The 17,125-nt window shown below is 42.2% G+C and overlaps 3 protein-coding genes across 7 annotated transcripts; 2 read left to right on the top strand and 1 right to left on the bottom strand.

The window, feature by feature from the left end:
* The first annotated feature begins 944 nt into the window (after window positions 1-944).
* LOC306775352 (transcriptional regulator QRICH1-like) lies at window positions 945-7,630 on the top strand. Of its 5 annotated transcripts, none has more exons than XM_079265708.1 (12): window positions 945-1,029; window positions 2,024-2,283; window positions 2,379-2,447; window positions 3,192-3,329; window positions 3,414-4,640; window positions 4,954-5,122; window positions 5,329-5,483; window positions 5,570-5,684; window positions 5,762-5,870; window positions 5,970-6,133; window positions 6,218-6,308; window positions 6,415-7,630. In XM_079265708.1, exons 2-12 carry the CDS (start codon window positions 2,035-2,037, stop codon window positions 6,602-6,604), a joined length of 2,676 nt encoding a protein of 891 aa, XP_079121834.1. In that variant the 5' UTR covers window positions 945-1,029; window positions 2,024-2,034; the 3' UTR covers window positions 6,605-7,630. The 5 variants fall into 5 exon arrangements, with proteins under 5 accessions (XP_079121834.1, XP_079121835.1, XP_079121833.1 ...); XM_079265709.1 differs by having other exon boundaries at window positions 947-1,350; window positions 5,970-6,121; XM_079265707.1 differs by having other exon boundaries at window positions 947-1,350.
* A 1,988-nt stretch (window positions 7,631-9,618) lies between these two features.
* On the bottom strand, window positions 9,619-12,523 carry rpusd4 (RNA pseudouridine synthase D4). Its single transcript, XM_079265228.1, has 6 exons — window positions 12,042-12,523; window positions 11,246-11,453; window positions 11,061-11,154; window positions 10,662-10,812; window positions 10,462-10,559; window positions 9,619-9,900 (listed from the first exon to the last, which is right to left on the bottom strand). The coding sequence occupies exons 1-6, from the start codon at window positions 12,454-12,456 to the stop codon at window positions 9,700-9,702; spliced, it is 1,167 nt and encodes a 388-aa protein (XP_079121354.1). The 5' UTR covers window positions 12,457-12,523; the 3' UTR covers window positions 9,619-9,699.
* Window positions 12,524-13,110: 587 nt separating this feature from the next.
* LOC306775928 (WD repeat-containing protein 82-like) lies at window positions 13,111-16,344 on the top strand. The gene is made up of 9 exons (XM_079266498.1): window positions 13,111-13,445; window positions 13,665-13,765; window positions 13,887-13,953; window positions 14,684-14,783; window positions 15,184-15,300; window positions 15,390-15,545; window positions 15,658-15,727; window positions 15,814-15,956; window positions 16,065-16,344. The coding sequence occupies exons 1-9, from the start codon at window positions 13,285-13,287 to the stop codon at window positions 16,095-16,097; spliced, it is 948 nt and encodes a 315-aa protein (XP_079122624.1). The 5' UTR covers window positions 13,111-13,284; the 3' UTR covers window positions 16,098-16,344.
* Window positions 16,345-17,125: the final 781 nt, after the last annotated feature.

Genomic DNA, 17,125 nt, shown 5'->3' with positions numbered 1-17,125 from the left:
TGAGAAAAATATTAAGGATATATGTGTATTAGTCCCTTCACCGCTTCCACCAGAGAGCCCCTGCAGTCTGCAGTGAGTGTGGGAATTAACTCTTTGCTATCCAGTGTGTAGAGGGCATAGCCTATGCACACAGTACATCTGTGTTGGTCCACCTTAAGACGGGCAAGAGGCAGTTTGTTGTGGGGAGAACTGTGGGAGGCCCTCAGCAGCACATGCCTGGCTCTTTAAGGCAGACTGGGGAAGTTAGATTTTATTAAAGGTACATGCATTCTAATGTTTACCATCAACAGAACAACCCTTGAAAGCATTTTAACACTGCTGCAGTATGGATATTTGCATGTGTCAGTTCTAAATGACTCAACCTGGAACTTGGTTTTCAGAGTCTTGTTGTATGGAGTCAACAAATATAGTGATAAGGGAGACAGTTTGACAAAATAAGATCCATTTAGTTGCATCTTTCTGAGCTTTCAAAGTCATTTCACAGGCATTGGGGCATATAGAGATGTCGTGAGGCCAATGCACAACAGAACTCTGTGTCAATTTGGTTTTCATTTTAGAGAAAAATCACTCAATAAATGATTTCATTCAGATTTAATATCCAACGATATCTGTCAAGCAATCTATCTGGCTTTCTATATGTCCTCTTCTATTATTCCCCCACTCTGGTTTTACATGCCATACAATAAAGGTAACATATATAATAGTGAATGGTCAGGTAATATTCTATGGCTCTAAATCACCCAATAATTGTATTGGGGATTTTTAATTTAACAAACAAATCAGGAAATATGATGAAGCATCGTTATCCAAGCCTACAGCTTGCCTGTAAACCTGTGGCAGCATGGCTCGTCTAAATGGCATGATGCCGCCTCTCAGAATGGGAACTCTAGTTAACAGGACACAGCGGCAGGCCGTCACTGGCTGAGCAGTCTAGAGAGGAGTCGCGTTATTTTTGGGGCCTAACTTCCGTTATTTTATATCTCCCGGGATAAACACAGTGGAGGTTTTCGCATGTGTCGCTGTGAACGTGTAGGTTGGAGTAATACCACTCGGAGTTCAAATGGATTCGTAAATATGTGCTTTGCTGGAGCTGTGAAACTTGTTTTTCCACCGTTGCGTACGTGGATCTCATCCTGAAACAAGCAGACGTCAGACCTCGCCCGCTCGCTGCTGCTGTTACATTTTTTTTATCGCAATCTAATCACCGCATTGTTTGCGGGATTATACCGCCGCTACACGCGCTATGTAACAAGTGAACGGTGTGGTGACGGTAGCCGTTAGACGTTTATCGGGATTTTAGTTTTAAACACCGTGCCTTGGCGGAAAGGAGAGGATTTCGTTTTATTTAAGGTAGCATGACAGGATCCAGAGCCATCGAGCTAGCTAGCTAACGTTAGCACGACGATTAGCTAGCTTTATTTTACGTGCAATGAATGGACTGCTGCTTTAACGTGTTTAAATGTGCTACCAGCAAATGTTGATTGCATAATTTACAGTAATTAGATATCACAATGGCTTTCGGTGGTGTTAAATACAGTTAACAGTTGCTAGCAAGCAAACTATCCATATGGGCTGTGTCCAAACAGTGCCTTGCTAACATCGTGAAGCTAACGTGCTAACCACTAGCTGTAACGTTGACACCATTATTATACAGTCAGGACACAAAGTCGGGCAACTATTTTGTTCGTGCCCTATAAATATTTAACCAGAGTCGTCGATCATATTATAACAATTTATAATTTAACTAAATCCGTGTCTGTAATGCCTAACTAGAAAAAGTTGAAGCGTAGCTCAGTTATTGTATTACAAGCCAACATGCACTTTGTCCCGTGCACTATGATAGACTAACGTCCACCTATTTAAACAGCAGATATTTAAATACAATCAGCCAATTATGTAATGCCTATATATATATTTCGAGTCTCCCTCTGCATATTCTTCACTGTACATTTGTGTTTTCAATGCATTGTAAATGTAAGCAGTTTAATTACATTCTCAAATGTTGTAAAATGCATCTTTCTAGGTCAATTGAGGATGAATGAGCAGGACAGTGGGGTGGTTTCCTTTGATGAGTATGTACGGCAGAAAGCCCGCACAGTCCCTCAGCACAGGATGAAGGAGTTTCTGGAGTCTCTCGCCAAGGGCCCAGAGGTGCTGCAGGAGTTCAGTCAGCAGGGAGGGGCCGACACCACCACGGCCATGGTGTACCAGCAGCAGGATACCAGCTGTGTGTACACGGACAGCACGGAAGTGGCTGGCTCTCTCTTAGAGCTGGCTGGTCCGGTAAGACCTGGTCCCCTTTTTTATGTTACTGATTTTCTTCCCTGTGGTGCAATCTGCTGCACTTCATATATGTGCATGCTTTATGACCGGTACAGGTGACCTCTGCAGAGATTTCACCTCATCTGTCTGTGCATCAAGAGTCTGAACAGCAGCTTCAGGTGCAGGTTAGTTTATTTGCTAATGTCACTTCTTATATTATGTCATACTGTGTTTTAATGGCACAAGACAAATGGGTTCCTGCAGGGCCCAGAAACACTGTCACGACTCACTGCCAAGAGGAAAACAAATAAGAAGGCAGTGTGGTGTTTTGATTCTTTAAGTTAAAGTTAAGTTGGTGAAGTAACTTTGGTCTCTCAGCTCTGATACTGTCACCTTTTTATGTAAGGTGCCTCGTTAATCCATTGAGTCAAACATTTACTTTATTCCTTCATCATTTAGTTCTGGTTATTAGCCTCCATGCTTCCTACTGGTTGTTAGGAGGCATGTGGCTACACATTAAAGTGGGATCAATCATTCGCCTTCTCTCTACTGCTGCACTTGTGACTGTCACTCTGTCCTTCATTTTTTAAATTTTTTTTTTTTTATGTATAACTTAAGCCAGTCATGGACAATTGACAATTACTCTATTTTGGAATTTCACTACAACAAAAACATACAGCTGTGTAACTTTCTGTGGAGAACAAACCGTTTCTTTGGTTAAATTCAATAAAACTGTGACTGTTTCACCTGCTAATTATTGACAGCTTTTGTAGTAGAGTAGCATCAACATTCCCATCAGAAATGTCATTAATTTGAAGATACTCACTTTACCATTAGAAAAGAGAACTTCCCAGTGTATTAAGCCATTAGCCATTTACTCTGACTGCTGACTGGCCTGTTTTATTTTTCCAACTCTCCCTCTGTGCCAGGTTCAGATTCAGGAACAACAAGGCCAAACAGTTGGCCATGTTCTTCAGGTGGCCTCCCCCTCTCAGCAGGACCTGCAGGGAATCTCAACAGCCCACTTTGTCCAGCAGGGAGAGCTCACAGAGGAGCAGCAGCAGCAGGTACAGGATTTAATCAAGCAGTCACCCATATCAAGTGCATCCATGTGATGCCGGCTTGTTGACTACGTCATCCGTATGCCACAGATTCAGGCGCAGCTGGTTGCAGCTGTAGCTGGAGGACAACAAATCCAGTTACAAGGAACGCAGCATATTCAGCTGCCAGGCGGCCAGCAAATTCAACTTGAGGCGGGCCAACATATTCAACTACAGGGAGGCCAACAGATTCAACTACATGATGGCCAGCAAATTCAGCTCCAGGGGGGCCAACAGATTCAGCTCCAGGGTGGCCAGCAAATACAGCTTCCTGGTGGCCAACATATTCAGCTCCAGGGTGGCCAGCAGATTCAGCTCCAGGGTGGCCAGCAAATTCAGCTACAGGGTAGCCAACAGATTCAGCTACCTGGTGGCCAACAGATTCAGCTACAGGGTGGCCAACAGATTCAGCTACAAGGTGGCCAACAGATTCAGCTCCAGGGTGGCCAGCAAATTCAGCTTCCTGGTGGCCAACAGATTCAGCTCCAGGGTGGCCAGCAGATTCAGCTTCCTGGTGGCCAACACATTCAGCTCCAGGGTGGCCAGCAAATTCAGCTTCCAGGTGGCCAACACATTCAGCTACAGAGTGGCCAGCAAATTCAGCTTCCAGGTGGCCAACACATTCAACTCCAAGATGGCCAACAGATCCAGATTCAGACCATAGAGGCCATGTCTCATTCGCAGCAACAGGACTCTCCCAGGGAGGCAGAGAGGAGGTCCGGCACGGTCTCAACTGTCCTCCAACCTGCCAAGAAGCGTAAGGTGGATGTCCCTCTGGCTGTATCGTACCAGGGCCAACAGGTGGCCACAGTTCTAGCCATCCCTCAAGGGCAGCAGCAAAGCTACGTGTCCCTACGACCAGATTTGCTCACTGTTGACAGCGCACAACTGTACAGCACAACAGGAACAATCACAGGTCCTACAGGTGAGACCTGGACCATCCCTGTGTACTCTACTCCGCAGCAGGGGATAACTCACATTGCCATCCCACAGGACACATACAACACAATGCAAGTCACCACTACCAATGGGAAGGACAAAATGTCCCCCAATTCCTCATCAAGGTCCACAGATGTGCAGTCGGCCTCCAGTGGGACACAGGAAGAAATCGTACAGACCCTGTTCCCAGCTCAGTTCATGAACGGGAACATTCACATCCCTGTGGCAGTGCAGACTGTGGGCGGGACTTACAACACCACACAGTCGGTGCACATATGGGACCCAAATCAACAGCAGAGCCAAGTAGAAGAGGGACAAGAGCAGCAGCTCCATCTGCAGGTTTGAATTGACCTTTTCATTAACTGATATGTCCGATGCTGTAAATAAGCAATCTGATAATGTTTATTATGCTGGGATGACAAACACAGTAGACATGTATCGTTAAAGTCAGGAAATACTTCAATACCTTGAAATAGCCCTGGTGTCTGTTTGACTCGCATGTGATTTTTACACCGGACTTGAAAAATCACCTGTAAATAATTTGACTTCATCATACAATTATCCAGCTCAATTATCATCATGTGATTACAAAGGTGCATTTCCTCCTTGCTGCCCTTTCCTCCCCCCCCCCACTTACTTTGGTGTCCTGCAGGGCCACATGGAGACAGAGCTGACAGAGGGTCAGGCTGAACCGCCGACAGAGATTATGGTTCCCATCTGCCTGAAGCCGGAGGAAGGCCTGGAGGTCTGGCGTCTTTGGGTGAAGCGAAAAAACACGGAGCTAAACAAGCAGGAAAAGACCAAGCTGGCGCCCATAGGACGTAAGTCAACTACCAGTTATTTGAACACACATCCTTATTTGACATTTTTCAAACGACACCGATGACTTAAACTTTCAGTATGTTTTGATTCCCAATGTATTCACTGTTAATATTGTTGTTAATCTCTTTTCTTCGCCTTAAACCTGAGCATGTTTCCATGAATGGCACTAACACAAACGTTGCCTCCGCTCCTCTCTCTGTGGTAGGTCGTCAGCCGCTGCGTTATCAAGAAGACTTGGTGTCCAGCGCAGTAGCTGAGCTCAACCTGGGTCTCTCTCTGATGACGCAGGAGGCACGAGGATCAGACGAAGAGCAATTCACATCCGATGTTCTATATTATGTGTTTTTGTGTATACAAAAGGTCAGTATCCCAATGCTCAACGATGTATGATGCCAAAAGGCTGTCTCATTTGAGATTTAACGCCAATTTATTAATTTTTTTCCCAGTATCTCTTTGAAAATGGACGCGTGGATGATATTTTCTCTGATCCGTATTACACACGCTTTTGTGGGTGCTTACACAAAATCCTGGATGGTTGGAAACCCAGTGTCCATCCTTTAGGTGGGAGAGACTCAACATTTATAGTTTCTTTAATTTGTTTTATAGAAAGAATTGCTCATTGTGTGTTCTCCTCTCAGGTTATGTCATCCCAAGTCACGTGACAGAGGAGATGCTGTGGGAGTGCAAACAGCTTGGTGCACATTCACCAGCCACATTGCTCACAACTCTAATGTATTTCAACACTAAGTGAGTAACCTCGTGTCGGCACCGAATGGCCCGAATCTGCTCCCTTCAATGACACAGACGTGTATTTGAGATGTAATTGCTGTGTGTGGTTTGTCACAGGCATTTCCACCTCACAACACCTGAACAGCACATGAAAGTAGCTTTCTCCAAGGTCCTAAGACACACGAAGAAGAACCCCGCTAACGCCAAGGACAAAGCAACCAGCATCCGCCTTCTCAAAGGACAAGGTCCAAACAGCGCCGGACAGAAAGGTGCTCAAAACAGTAAGCCACTCGTGTACATCTCGCCACAACCTTTTGACAACAGGAGTTGCTGTTGCTGACCTGTTGTTGTTGTTGTCTGTTCAGGAACCGATGACATGTATGAAGAGCAGATCGAGGATCCTGAGAATCCCCTTCGCTGCCCCATTAAACTCTATGACTTTTATCTCTTCAAATGGTGAGCGACTCGATCCCATAAATCCTGTGTTACCGGATCATTCTTAAGTGTAAATATATTGGAAACAACTGAACTCCCTTTTCTTTATTGAACCGCTCTTTTCCAGTCCTCAAAGCGTTAAGGGACGTAATGACGCATACTACATGACTCCAGAGCCCGTCGTCGCACCGAACAGCCCGATGTGGTACTCATCCCAGCCCCTCACGACTCAGCAAGTGGAGCACGTGCTGGCCCGCATCATCGTGGTCCGAGAGATCCAGGAGATCATCGGCATCGGTCCGGACATCATGAGCTAAATTTGAGAAGACTGACTGGACTCGTGGGAACTTGGTCTCCTGTCACTGATTGTTGACTATGCAGTATAAATCCTGATTCTATAAACCCCAATGACCATCATCTCAAATCAAAGGGATCAATCATTATTTCTCTCTGAGGACTGCGTCACAACGGCAAAGATATTTCTTTTTCTGCTTTCCGCTGATTGGTTGGACCGTTCTGTCTCTTGACTACCTTTGTAAGCCATTGCCTCTGTAACCTTTAAACTGGCAAGTAAGGGAGACGTTCGTCTCACGCCTGCTGGACTATGATTGCCCTCCTGTCCTCTGAGCTCTGCAGAGATGGTACATTTTTTTTTCTGTAAAAGTATCAAAACAATATGAGGATATTTAACCTTTCTCTACTTAACCTCACAGACCATTTACCAAATAGTCTCTTCAAAGTCCAACTACACGACATTTTAATGGACATTTACAGGGACCACTTCTCACAACTTTTATTTTTTGTATACTGACTGCATTTTGGATCATGTATTGATACGTTCAAAGCTGAAGAACTTGTGCCTGTTTAAAAAAATTACGTCATAATTTACGCTTGTGGATCATTGAGTGAGTTGATCCTCAGATATTCATGCGGTCAAAGTGCTATATTGTAGTCATTCAGGATATTGGAAACATATTTTTCTCAGGTCAAAGCTAGTGATTTGAACACCCTTCAAGCATTTTTGCCAACCTATTCCTGTATGTATGTATAGACGGTTATTAAACAGGACATACAGATGGAAACGCCTTTGTTTAGCTAACACAGTGTTAATCCTTGTATCAAAAGTCATGACAATTCAAAATTTTATAGTTTTTTGGAAATGCAACTCTGAACTTTGAAATAAGGATTAGTTTGGAGCCTTTTCAGGAATGACTTGTCACACCAACATTATCCAAACCCTCTTGGTGCCTCCCATGAGATGACTACATTTGAATTTGGATTACTACATTTACAAACATAATAACTAGATACAGTTCTGCTTCCCTTTTTTTGTTACTAAAAATGAGTTGTATGCCACTTTTCCATCTGATGATGTAATGTAACTTCACTACCGAGTGGTGCAGTGATGATGCATTTTTGTGGGTCAACCCGGAAGTTAGTATCGCACTAAAAAGCCAATGGGATTTTTCCATTGGCTTTTGGATTATTGCAGAAAATATCTGTGGCAAACACAGGTTTACGGTACTAATCACATTATGTTATGTTTCTTAAACTAATCTTCAGAAATGAACACAACTTCAGTATAATTCATCTTAGTGACAGGGCTGTCAACTCAAACACGTTGACCGTGTGAGTCACACAATTCAATCAGTGTCAGTGTTGTAACATTAAGGTACAACAAGGTAAAACCAGAGAAATGCAATCCCGAAGTTAACGTGTATCACACCAAACATTCTCTAACGCAGAGAAAGACGAAAGGCTTATTTATACCCGATATCTATCGGGTATAAATTGATATGCACGCCCATTTTATTTAGCACATCTGAAACTTTTGTGGAAATAATATGACGGCAGGATAAACAATATGATCGAGGATATTTGAAGCTGTAATAAGCTCAGCTGTTGCTAAAAACTTAAAAAGACTAGAATTACCACATTGGGGTTGTATGCCTCCTACAACCAGTCTGTCCAAAACATCATCATTTTATCCAACGAGACAGTTCTGTGAAACTGTCATTAATAACCTATGAATTCTTAAGTTCATCCTTGCGTGCAAGTGGACATTTGTGCCATATTTCTGAGAAATTTGCTCAAGGCGTTCCTGAGATATCGACCAACGAAACCCAGCGGGAGCGTGTCAAACGTACCTTTGGTAATTTCGTGGCCAGGCTCCCTCGGCACACCTGGACACGAGATGGAATCAGAAAGAACGGTCCTGAGGGAGTAATACGCGGAGCATGAAGTTTTCAGTGATTCACAATTTGTTTGTGAAATATTTCAATGTGTCAGTCTCCAACAGGTATGTTGATGAGCAGAACAAAACAAATGCAGAATTCCTTGTTCTCAGATTTTAGAAAGTCAGCTGCTAACCATCACGGCTGGCTGAGGGACAGACTGGAGGTTCTCAGGACTGTCTTGGCTTCGCTCATCTGAGCCAGAAGAGGAACATACGTCTTGGCAAAGCGTTCTGTTCCAACAATTGTGGAGTCTGTGAAGCATCAGGGGCCTGAAGTTATCCTGGCCAGCATGGCCACAGAGGGTCATTCAAGTGGCAAAAAGTGGCTCTCGCACCAACCCAAACATTTGTTCAAGAGAGGGAGGCAACACACCTGTGCTTTTTGGAAATTATGCAAAGGCACTAATAGGGGAAAATAACAAAATGTCCATTTGATACAAAGAGCAGCTCCTGTGGAAAGATTTAAAGTATGTCAGTAAATATTCCACTCTTGCATTTTTAAGCTTTTGCGAGTCTTAAAACAGGCGGTTGCTAACAAGTAACTAAATGAGACTACTAAACGTCATCACGCCAAACACTGCTCCTCCTTTAGCTTCGTGGTGGTGACGCCGAGGACATGCGACTGTGGTGTAGTTTGTTTATGGACCAACATTAGCTTTATACTTCTGCAGATTTCATTTACAGTTTAAAAAAAATCCTAAAAGTGGTGTTCATTTGTGAAGATTATCGGACTGAATAAAAGTTGTAAATTTGTTTGCTAAAGAGCTCATTCTCTGCAATAATCTGAAAACGAATGGGAAATCCCATTGGCTTCTAGTTGAGGGAACCAGTGCGATGCTAACTTACAAAAATAGGTCATCCCTGCAGCACTCTATAAAAACAACTAGGCTGTAAAGGTTGATTTCCCATTTTATATATATTTACTTTTAATTTGATTGACAACGGCACAATGTGACTAGAATCTATAGAAGTCAATTGTATTCATTATTTAAAACACACATACAGAACATTTATATATATTTTTTATGTGAAGAACTAAAAATGGACTGCAGCACTTGATATCATTTTATTTCCCATTTAACTCAAAATGGCACACATGATACACGTTGCAGTCTGACATCCTTCACAGCTGATGTCCAATACATTTAGACATCACATGGATTGCTGAAGTGGTTATTAATAGTCCTTTTCATCAGGAAGACTTAAATGCAGTCGATTCAATGTTTGTGTGAAGTACTTTGGGAGGGGACAGGACACGCTTATCTCGGCTCCATTGGTTCCTGGCAGCGTCAGCTGTCGAGCATGCACATGAAGAGGAAGGTACCGGATCTTGCTCTGTTCCAGTCCAAGCTTTCCCAGCACACGTTCTGGTAATCTCTGTGCACCCAGATTAACAGATTAGTGATTTATTATGTGAGACACTGATACTTAGTGACAGAAAGTGAGCTCTTGCAGAAATATAGGTCCTTCAATCCTATTTGTGTATATTTAATAATATACCCCAGTGCAAGCAATGAAAACTTATTTTCCACACTTGACATGCTGGTGAATTAAATGACCCAGCAGATGTAAAAAGGCACCGTTTTGGATGCCAACAGGGCAGGTTTGAGAATCAGTAAGACCACAAGAGTTGCTGGTTTTCCAAAGGCCACAACCTTAAAGTAGTACAATGAGACACCTAATCAGAATGTTTGCTGTGTGGAAGAGAGATGAAAATACAGGACGCCGGTTGGCTCATCCCCAACCCACAGTGTGACTTTGAAAGGATATCCCTCAGTTTGCTCTCCTTTCATCAACGCTGAGATCAAAGAGCAGCTGATGATACACCGCTCTTGTTTAAGGGGCATTTGCTGATTGTTCGCAGAATGCCGCTAACGTTCTACTGGCATTCGTTACATGTAAACCTGTTCTATGTGGCACATTGCAAAGACATTTTACCTGGGGTGCCAGTTTGCTTGAGTGGGAATATTTGTGGTCACCAAGAATGGGGCACGTCAGAGCAAGTGCCATGTGAACCCTCATCTGGTGCTTCCCAACTGTGGACATAAGAAAGCAGACATGTAGAGAGAAGAAAATAAAGAAATTTACCAAAATGGATTGCCATTTAATTCCCGTGACCAAAAACACACCAGTCTTACCAGTAAAAGCCTGGAGCTCCACGAGGCTGCAACCACTGCTGCTGTCCAACACACTGTACTTGGTCACTGCAGCATGTGCCTGCCGATGGGCACGGACTTTGGTCACACCGTCGCCAGCATCATTCATTCTGAAAAGAGGACTGAGAGCCATCTGGAAGAAAATAGCAGTTCAAATGAATAGTTATATAATAACTTTAATAATTATTAAATGATAAACTGATAATTTACTTGCAAGAACGGTAAATAGCCAATATATACAGAAAGTTAAATCTTGACAGAAAAAAAACAAAGTGTTCAATTTACTGTTTAACATGAAACAGAAAAGAAAGCAGCTCTTTGCATTTCTGGAGCTAAAACGGGTAATTATTATTTTTTTTTTAACCACAGAAGAAGAGACACCTTGTAGTGTGGCCGGGGGCCCGTGACCTCTCTCTCTATGATGGGGATGTCGATCACTCCTTCTGATGGAACGGGTACACCGACTGTGATGACCCTGAGCGGGAACAGTGAATACATTGAGACAAACAAACATGTTAAGAATGTAACCTCTTTTCTTCCATCCGCACATTACAACTGTATCTCACCAGTACTTTCTCTGCACTTGGTTATTTCTGTGAAGGTCGAGTATGTGCTCCACTACTTTTTCACTCCTGGCCAGCAGGAAAGCTCCCGTTGTCTCCTTCTCCAGCCTCAGACAAGGGAGCAGCTGAGACTCATACTTGACCTTCATCCCTTCCATCATTTTGGAGAGAACAGGAAGCACAGAGGAGATGGACGTGGCCCCACTGTCATCTGAGAGCAACAACCACAAATGTACATGTATTCAGGTCCAGATCCTCCAACTTCAGCATGATTTGACATTTCTACCAATATCCTGTACAGAAAACCTATTCCAAATCTGATAGTGTAACACTAGACTGTACACTCTCATTGGTGTAGAGCCATGTCAATATATCAGCAGAGCAATAGTATTTGCAAATACTTCATTATTCTCATCAGTATGGGCACAACAGCATTGCATGTTGGCAGATGTGCAAAGTAATGCAATTGCTTGCATTATCCATTCATCTGCAGAATAATCTTTTGGTCTATATCAGAATTCCCCAGAACCAACGGTGACTACTTAACATTGCTGGGGGGTTTTCAACCAGGAGTTCAAAACACACATTCAAGTTAACACAAAACAGACAGATAATTTGCATGAATAATGACAAACGAATAATTGACAATCATTCGGTCAATTGATTTATCAACTAATTGTTTCAAATCACCATAAACAATTTTAAACCAAATCCCACACGGCCTTTAAGATATGCAACACATGCTTTTACTGTAACGTTACATACTCAGTGCACATCAGTGTAAAACAATAATATGTACCTCTGACAGGAACGCCATAAGGTTTGTTGATGACAACTACATCTTTGTCCTGGTACAGCACGCTTTTGTGGAGGTGCTTGGCCAACACGTTAGGATGAACATTTTGTAGCTGCAGACTGAACCGTTTCAGCTCCATCACCCTCTTCTGCTGGCCCGACAGCAGAGGCTCTTCTGCCGCCCGCGGCGGCTTCGACTTCTCCTGCTGGACCTTCTGCGCCAGGTCGATGGCCCTCAGCCGGGGTTTCTCCCCCGTGTCGGAGCCTGTAGCCGGTTTAGCAGCAGTGGCATGGCTCCGGCTGCGGAACCGTGCTGCCTCCGGACACCTGCGGCAGTTTGTCGGCGGTTTGATCCGAGAGAAGGCGATGGTCAGACCGGATTTAATGTCACTACAAGCTATTCCTCTACAGCGGTTCATTGTGGAGCAGAGTTAAGACGGTTCACATAAGATTGGAGATACAAACAAACTCCAGAGGACACATGCTTTCCGTTTCCTGCTTCCGACTTCCGGGCGGCACCTTTCAGAATAAAGGCAATAAAGGCGCAAAAACTGTTTTCCGCACATCTAAAAAAAAAAGAAGAAAAGCAAGAAAATACATGAATCCAATATTTTAATAGTTGTAAAGTGAGTTTGAGTTTATTTGAGCTCAGGTAAATAAGTGCACTTTTGGACTTTGGTTGTTATAATATAGACTAACTTACATCGGATTAAACATCACAAAAACTAGTTGCAATTTTCTCTCACAATTTAGTCAAACTGCTTCAAACAAAATGTACTCTACAAAAATAAAGTCCAAGTGCTGGTGGAAACATATGTCTGACCTTCAAAACCAGAGGTAAACATGGGGTTTTACATTGTAACTATACATGCAACAAACGTTTCCTGTAGCGGTGTGTCGTATTTCCTTTTTCCTAGAACAGGTGTGCTTGTTTCCATCCCCGCCACGAGCCGATTCGTTGAGGCCACTGAATGTAACGATGATTGAAGACTCCGACCCCCTGGCACACAATGACATACAAACCGAGCGTCCTGTCGTCACGCCGATACGCTCTGTGGCTGCACGTTGCAAACTGGTTGTAACGTTCGGTTTCATTGTTGTGTTCTGAAAATGTAAGATTGCATTTTGCGTCAAGGCTCTTCAATGATATTGCTTGTGGATTGCTCGCGAGAAACGACTCGCGGGCTTCATTAAATCAGAGGGAGCTGAGGGAGAGGTCCCTTTGTTTGTATAAAAAAGCTGCAGACATGAAGATCACAGACAGCGTGTTACGAAGTTTCAGGGTTGCTCGAACATATCGAGAAAATGCACAGAAAATCAACTGTGTGGACTTCAGCCCAAATGGTGAAAATGCAATATCAAGTAGCGACGACGACTGCATTGTGTTATATGACATCCGAGAAGGAAAGTAAGTGGCCAATATTATCATTACATTAAAAACAGCAACTGTCTCGTGCATTTACGCGCCAAATACATGAAAATAATGATACATTCCCATACATTGTACATATATTTAAGATGAGTTGGTCCACATGGATGTGTCTGGACCATGGCAGTGCAGCATGTTCACTGCGGTTCATCAGGTGATCAAATGATTAACATGTTTAAACATTCTCTCTTTTCTCAGACCTGAAAGGACCATGTTCAGCAAGAAGTATGGAGTAGACCTCATACACTACACACACGGAGATGCACAGACTGTAGTCTACAGCTCCAACAAACTAGATGGTAATAACTCAGTACTGATGACTGTCGGCTGTTGGCACAAACAATATAAACTGAAATATAATACAAATATTTGTCCTCTGATATGTTTTGGAAAACAAAATATGAATTTTGTGTCTTGTAGATACCATCCGATATATGTCACTCACTGACAACAAGTTCATCAGATATTTCCCAGGTCACACTGCAAGGTGAGGAGAAAAGGAAGGAAAGAAATGTGGCATTCTGTATATGAATGTGAACAAAGTAGTAATGTAGTGTCCACTCACAAAGCAATTATGAATACAAAGTATGCACACTCGGCGGAAAAGTACCATCGACGTATATGAACATTAGGGCTGCAACCACAACTATTTCCACAATCAACAAATCTGCAGATTATTTTATCGAGTACTCAAAAAATAATTTGGTCTATAAAACATCAGAATACAGCTAAAATGCCTTGTTATGTTTAATCAACAGTCTAAAGCTTGAGATATTTAGTTGACTTTACAAAGAAAAACAGCAGATCATGACATTTGAGAAGCCTCGGTTCATTTTCTGTCAATCGATAATTTGTACAATTGTTGCAGCTCTAGTGCCAACCAAGAAGCTATAATGTGCATTTACACATGATCTCAAGACGTACATTTTATACTCCCTACATCTGTTGTTATTTTAATAGGCTCATAACAAATATGGAAAAAAATATGTTGAATCAAAGTTTTACAAATACACAAAGAAAGATGTTTTCTTAAAACACATTTCTGAACAGCATAACCACAGAATATTAGCATTTATTTATCTTCTCCACAGCAACCAGTTACTCAGTTCCCCACAGTGGTCATTGTGTTTCACTTGTCTTATCTGGTCTTTGTTTAGCTTCTCTAGAATGAAGGTTTGTTATTTCATGGTTAAAGTTTGTTTCTTTTGTGAGTTTAGAGTTATTGCTCTCTCGATGTCACCAGTAGATGATACGTTTATCTCGGGCTCGTTGGACGAAACAATCCGGATCTGGGATCTGCGTGCTCCAAACTGTCAAGTGAGTAGTCGGGCTGGCGCCGAACACTTCCTCTGCTCTCTGTGGACAGATACCCAAGTGTATGATTACAGCTACTGCTAGAGCTGTTACTGCAGGACTTCCCAGATTACTACACATTCAATTATTGCACATTATTGAGTTTCAAACCACCTTTTTAATTAGCATTTGTCCTGTCACCACTGGGTGTCCCCTGACCTGACTGCTGCACTTAAATCCACCCTCTCAACTAAACACGATGCTTTAAGACGTTAAACCGTAAACAAAGACAGCACAATGTATGACAGAAATTTCAGTCATTAATTGGGAAGGATGAAATGTGGTGGAAATAAAAATCCAGACTTCCTGTTGCGTCTTCTTGCTCTGTTTTTTATCTTTTTATTTGTATGTGTTTGTGTTTCAGGGTCTGACTAATCCACTGGGGAAACCTGTATGTTCCTTTGACCCTGATGGGCTGATATTTGCTGCAGGGGTGGAATCACAGTCCATTAAACTCTACGACCTCCGTGCTTTTGACAAGGTAAAATGCAAATGACTATATGTACTGTGCTTTATTGTTTTTTTTCTGTTATACTGTATTATTAATACATGTGATCTCTCTGTGAAAAGGGTCCCTTTGCCTCCTTTGATATGAGGTTTAATCGCGTCTGTGACTGGACTGGACTCAAATTCAGTAATGATGGGAAACAGATTCTCATCTCCACCAACGGAGGGGTGATTCGTGTCCTGAATGCTTTCAATGGATCTGTGCTGCACACCTTTTCTGTAAGACACGTGAAGTGGTTTAATTACATTACCACGAACCTACCGAATCACACCTGTCAGTATATGAGCCTACTATGACTACTTAAAGGTGTCTTTCTTTGCTTATGTTAAGGGCTACAACAACAGTAAAGGCATCTCCCTGGAAGCCTGCTTCACTCCAGACTCTCAATTTGTCATGATTGGTAAACCTAAATCATTCATGTTAATATTTGGTCTCTTCCTGTAAGATCTCTGGTGCGACAGTGTTAAAATGTGTCTTGCTGTGCAGGCTCAGAGGACGGGAGAGTCCATGTTTGGAGCACTGAGAGCGGGATGAAGGTCGCTGTGCTGGATGGGAAGCATCCAGGACCCATCAACACTCTGCAGTTCAACCCCAGATACATGACGTTCGCCAGCGCCTGCACCAACATGGTGAGATCAAACATATCGCGTCAGTCTCTCATGTACAGCAGCTGCTGTTAGACACTCTGCTATGAACAGAGTGCTCATTCGCATTTTCTTCTTCTGTTCTTTTAACAGACATTTTGGCTCCCGTGTATTGACGAGACGTAGAGGGACGTTTCCAAAAAGAGTCTTCGTCGTTAAACATGTCGCAGTGATGTAGCATTGTGTATTGAACCGGCCGTCCTTGGCTCGATAACAACCACGAGGCCTGATAGTTTATCAGAGAAAAATATTTCACTTTTACTGTAATAATTTTTACCTGCTGTATTTTTTTTATTTGAAAAGTGTTGATGCCGCAAAATCCCACATACCTCAGTATTTTTTAATGGAATTCAGCACATTTCATATTTTTAAACATTTTAACCGTGTCTCTTGATATTTCATGTGAAATTTAACTACATAATAATCAGTGTTTTACTGTTTGAATATTTGTAATAAAGTGTTTTAGATGAAACAGTTTTTTCTTCTTTTGACATCCTTCGTTTTATTATACTTTAGATAAGTCTTGTACAGTACGAGGGCTCGAACTAAAGATTATTTTCATTCTCGATTAATCTGACAGTTTCAGGTGTTTGTTTTTTTGAAAAAAGTATCAAATGTCAGAGAATGGGGAGAATTGGGAATCACAATTTCCTAAAGCTAAAATCACTTCTTCCCATCGCTTGTTTTGTCATTTGATAGTTTACTATCACATAACACAAAGAAAAGCAGCAAATCCTCAATTAAGAAGCCGGAACCAAAATTCTTTGCTTAAAAAACTAACTTTTCATTTATTGTCGAAATACTTGCTGTTAAATGTTCCCTTGATTGACTGATTGGTTAATTGTTTCAACTTTATACCGTACCAATAAATGGGGCACATTTACGAAGGAAATTTAGATTTTTTTTTTCTAATTTCTCCAATAAAAAAGTCTAATATTATTAAGATTCTACAAGTTTCTCATCACAACCTTAAAAGCAGAGTCTTTATAAATGTGACCTTCTTAGCTATTTAAAGGATTAGGATATTGGTGCTTGTCAAAACGATGTCACTGACATGAGCTCACTTAACAGATGCAAACAATTGTCCCACAGTCATTAAACCAATCTGTGAACACACATGCAAGCGTGAGAGAAACTTCTAGCAGTTTTAATCA

The sequence above is a fragment of the Melanostigma gelatinosum genome (genome assembly GCF_949748355.1).
Source record: "Melanostigma gelatinosum genome assembly, chromosome: 3".
NCBI classification, from domain to species: Eukaryota; Metazoa; Chordata; class Actinopteri; order Perciformes; family Zoarcidae; genus Melanostigma; species Melanostigma gelatinosum.
Note: the sequence above shows the minus strand (reverse complement) of the source record. Positions and strands in the feature narration are given on the sequence as shown.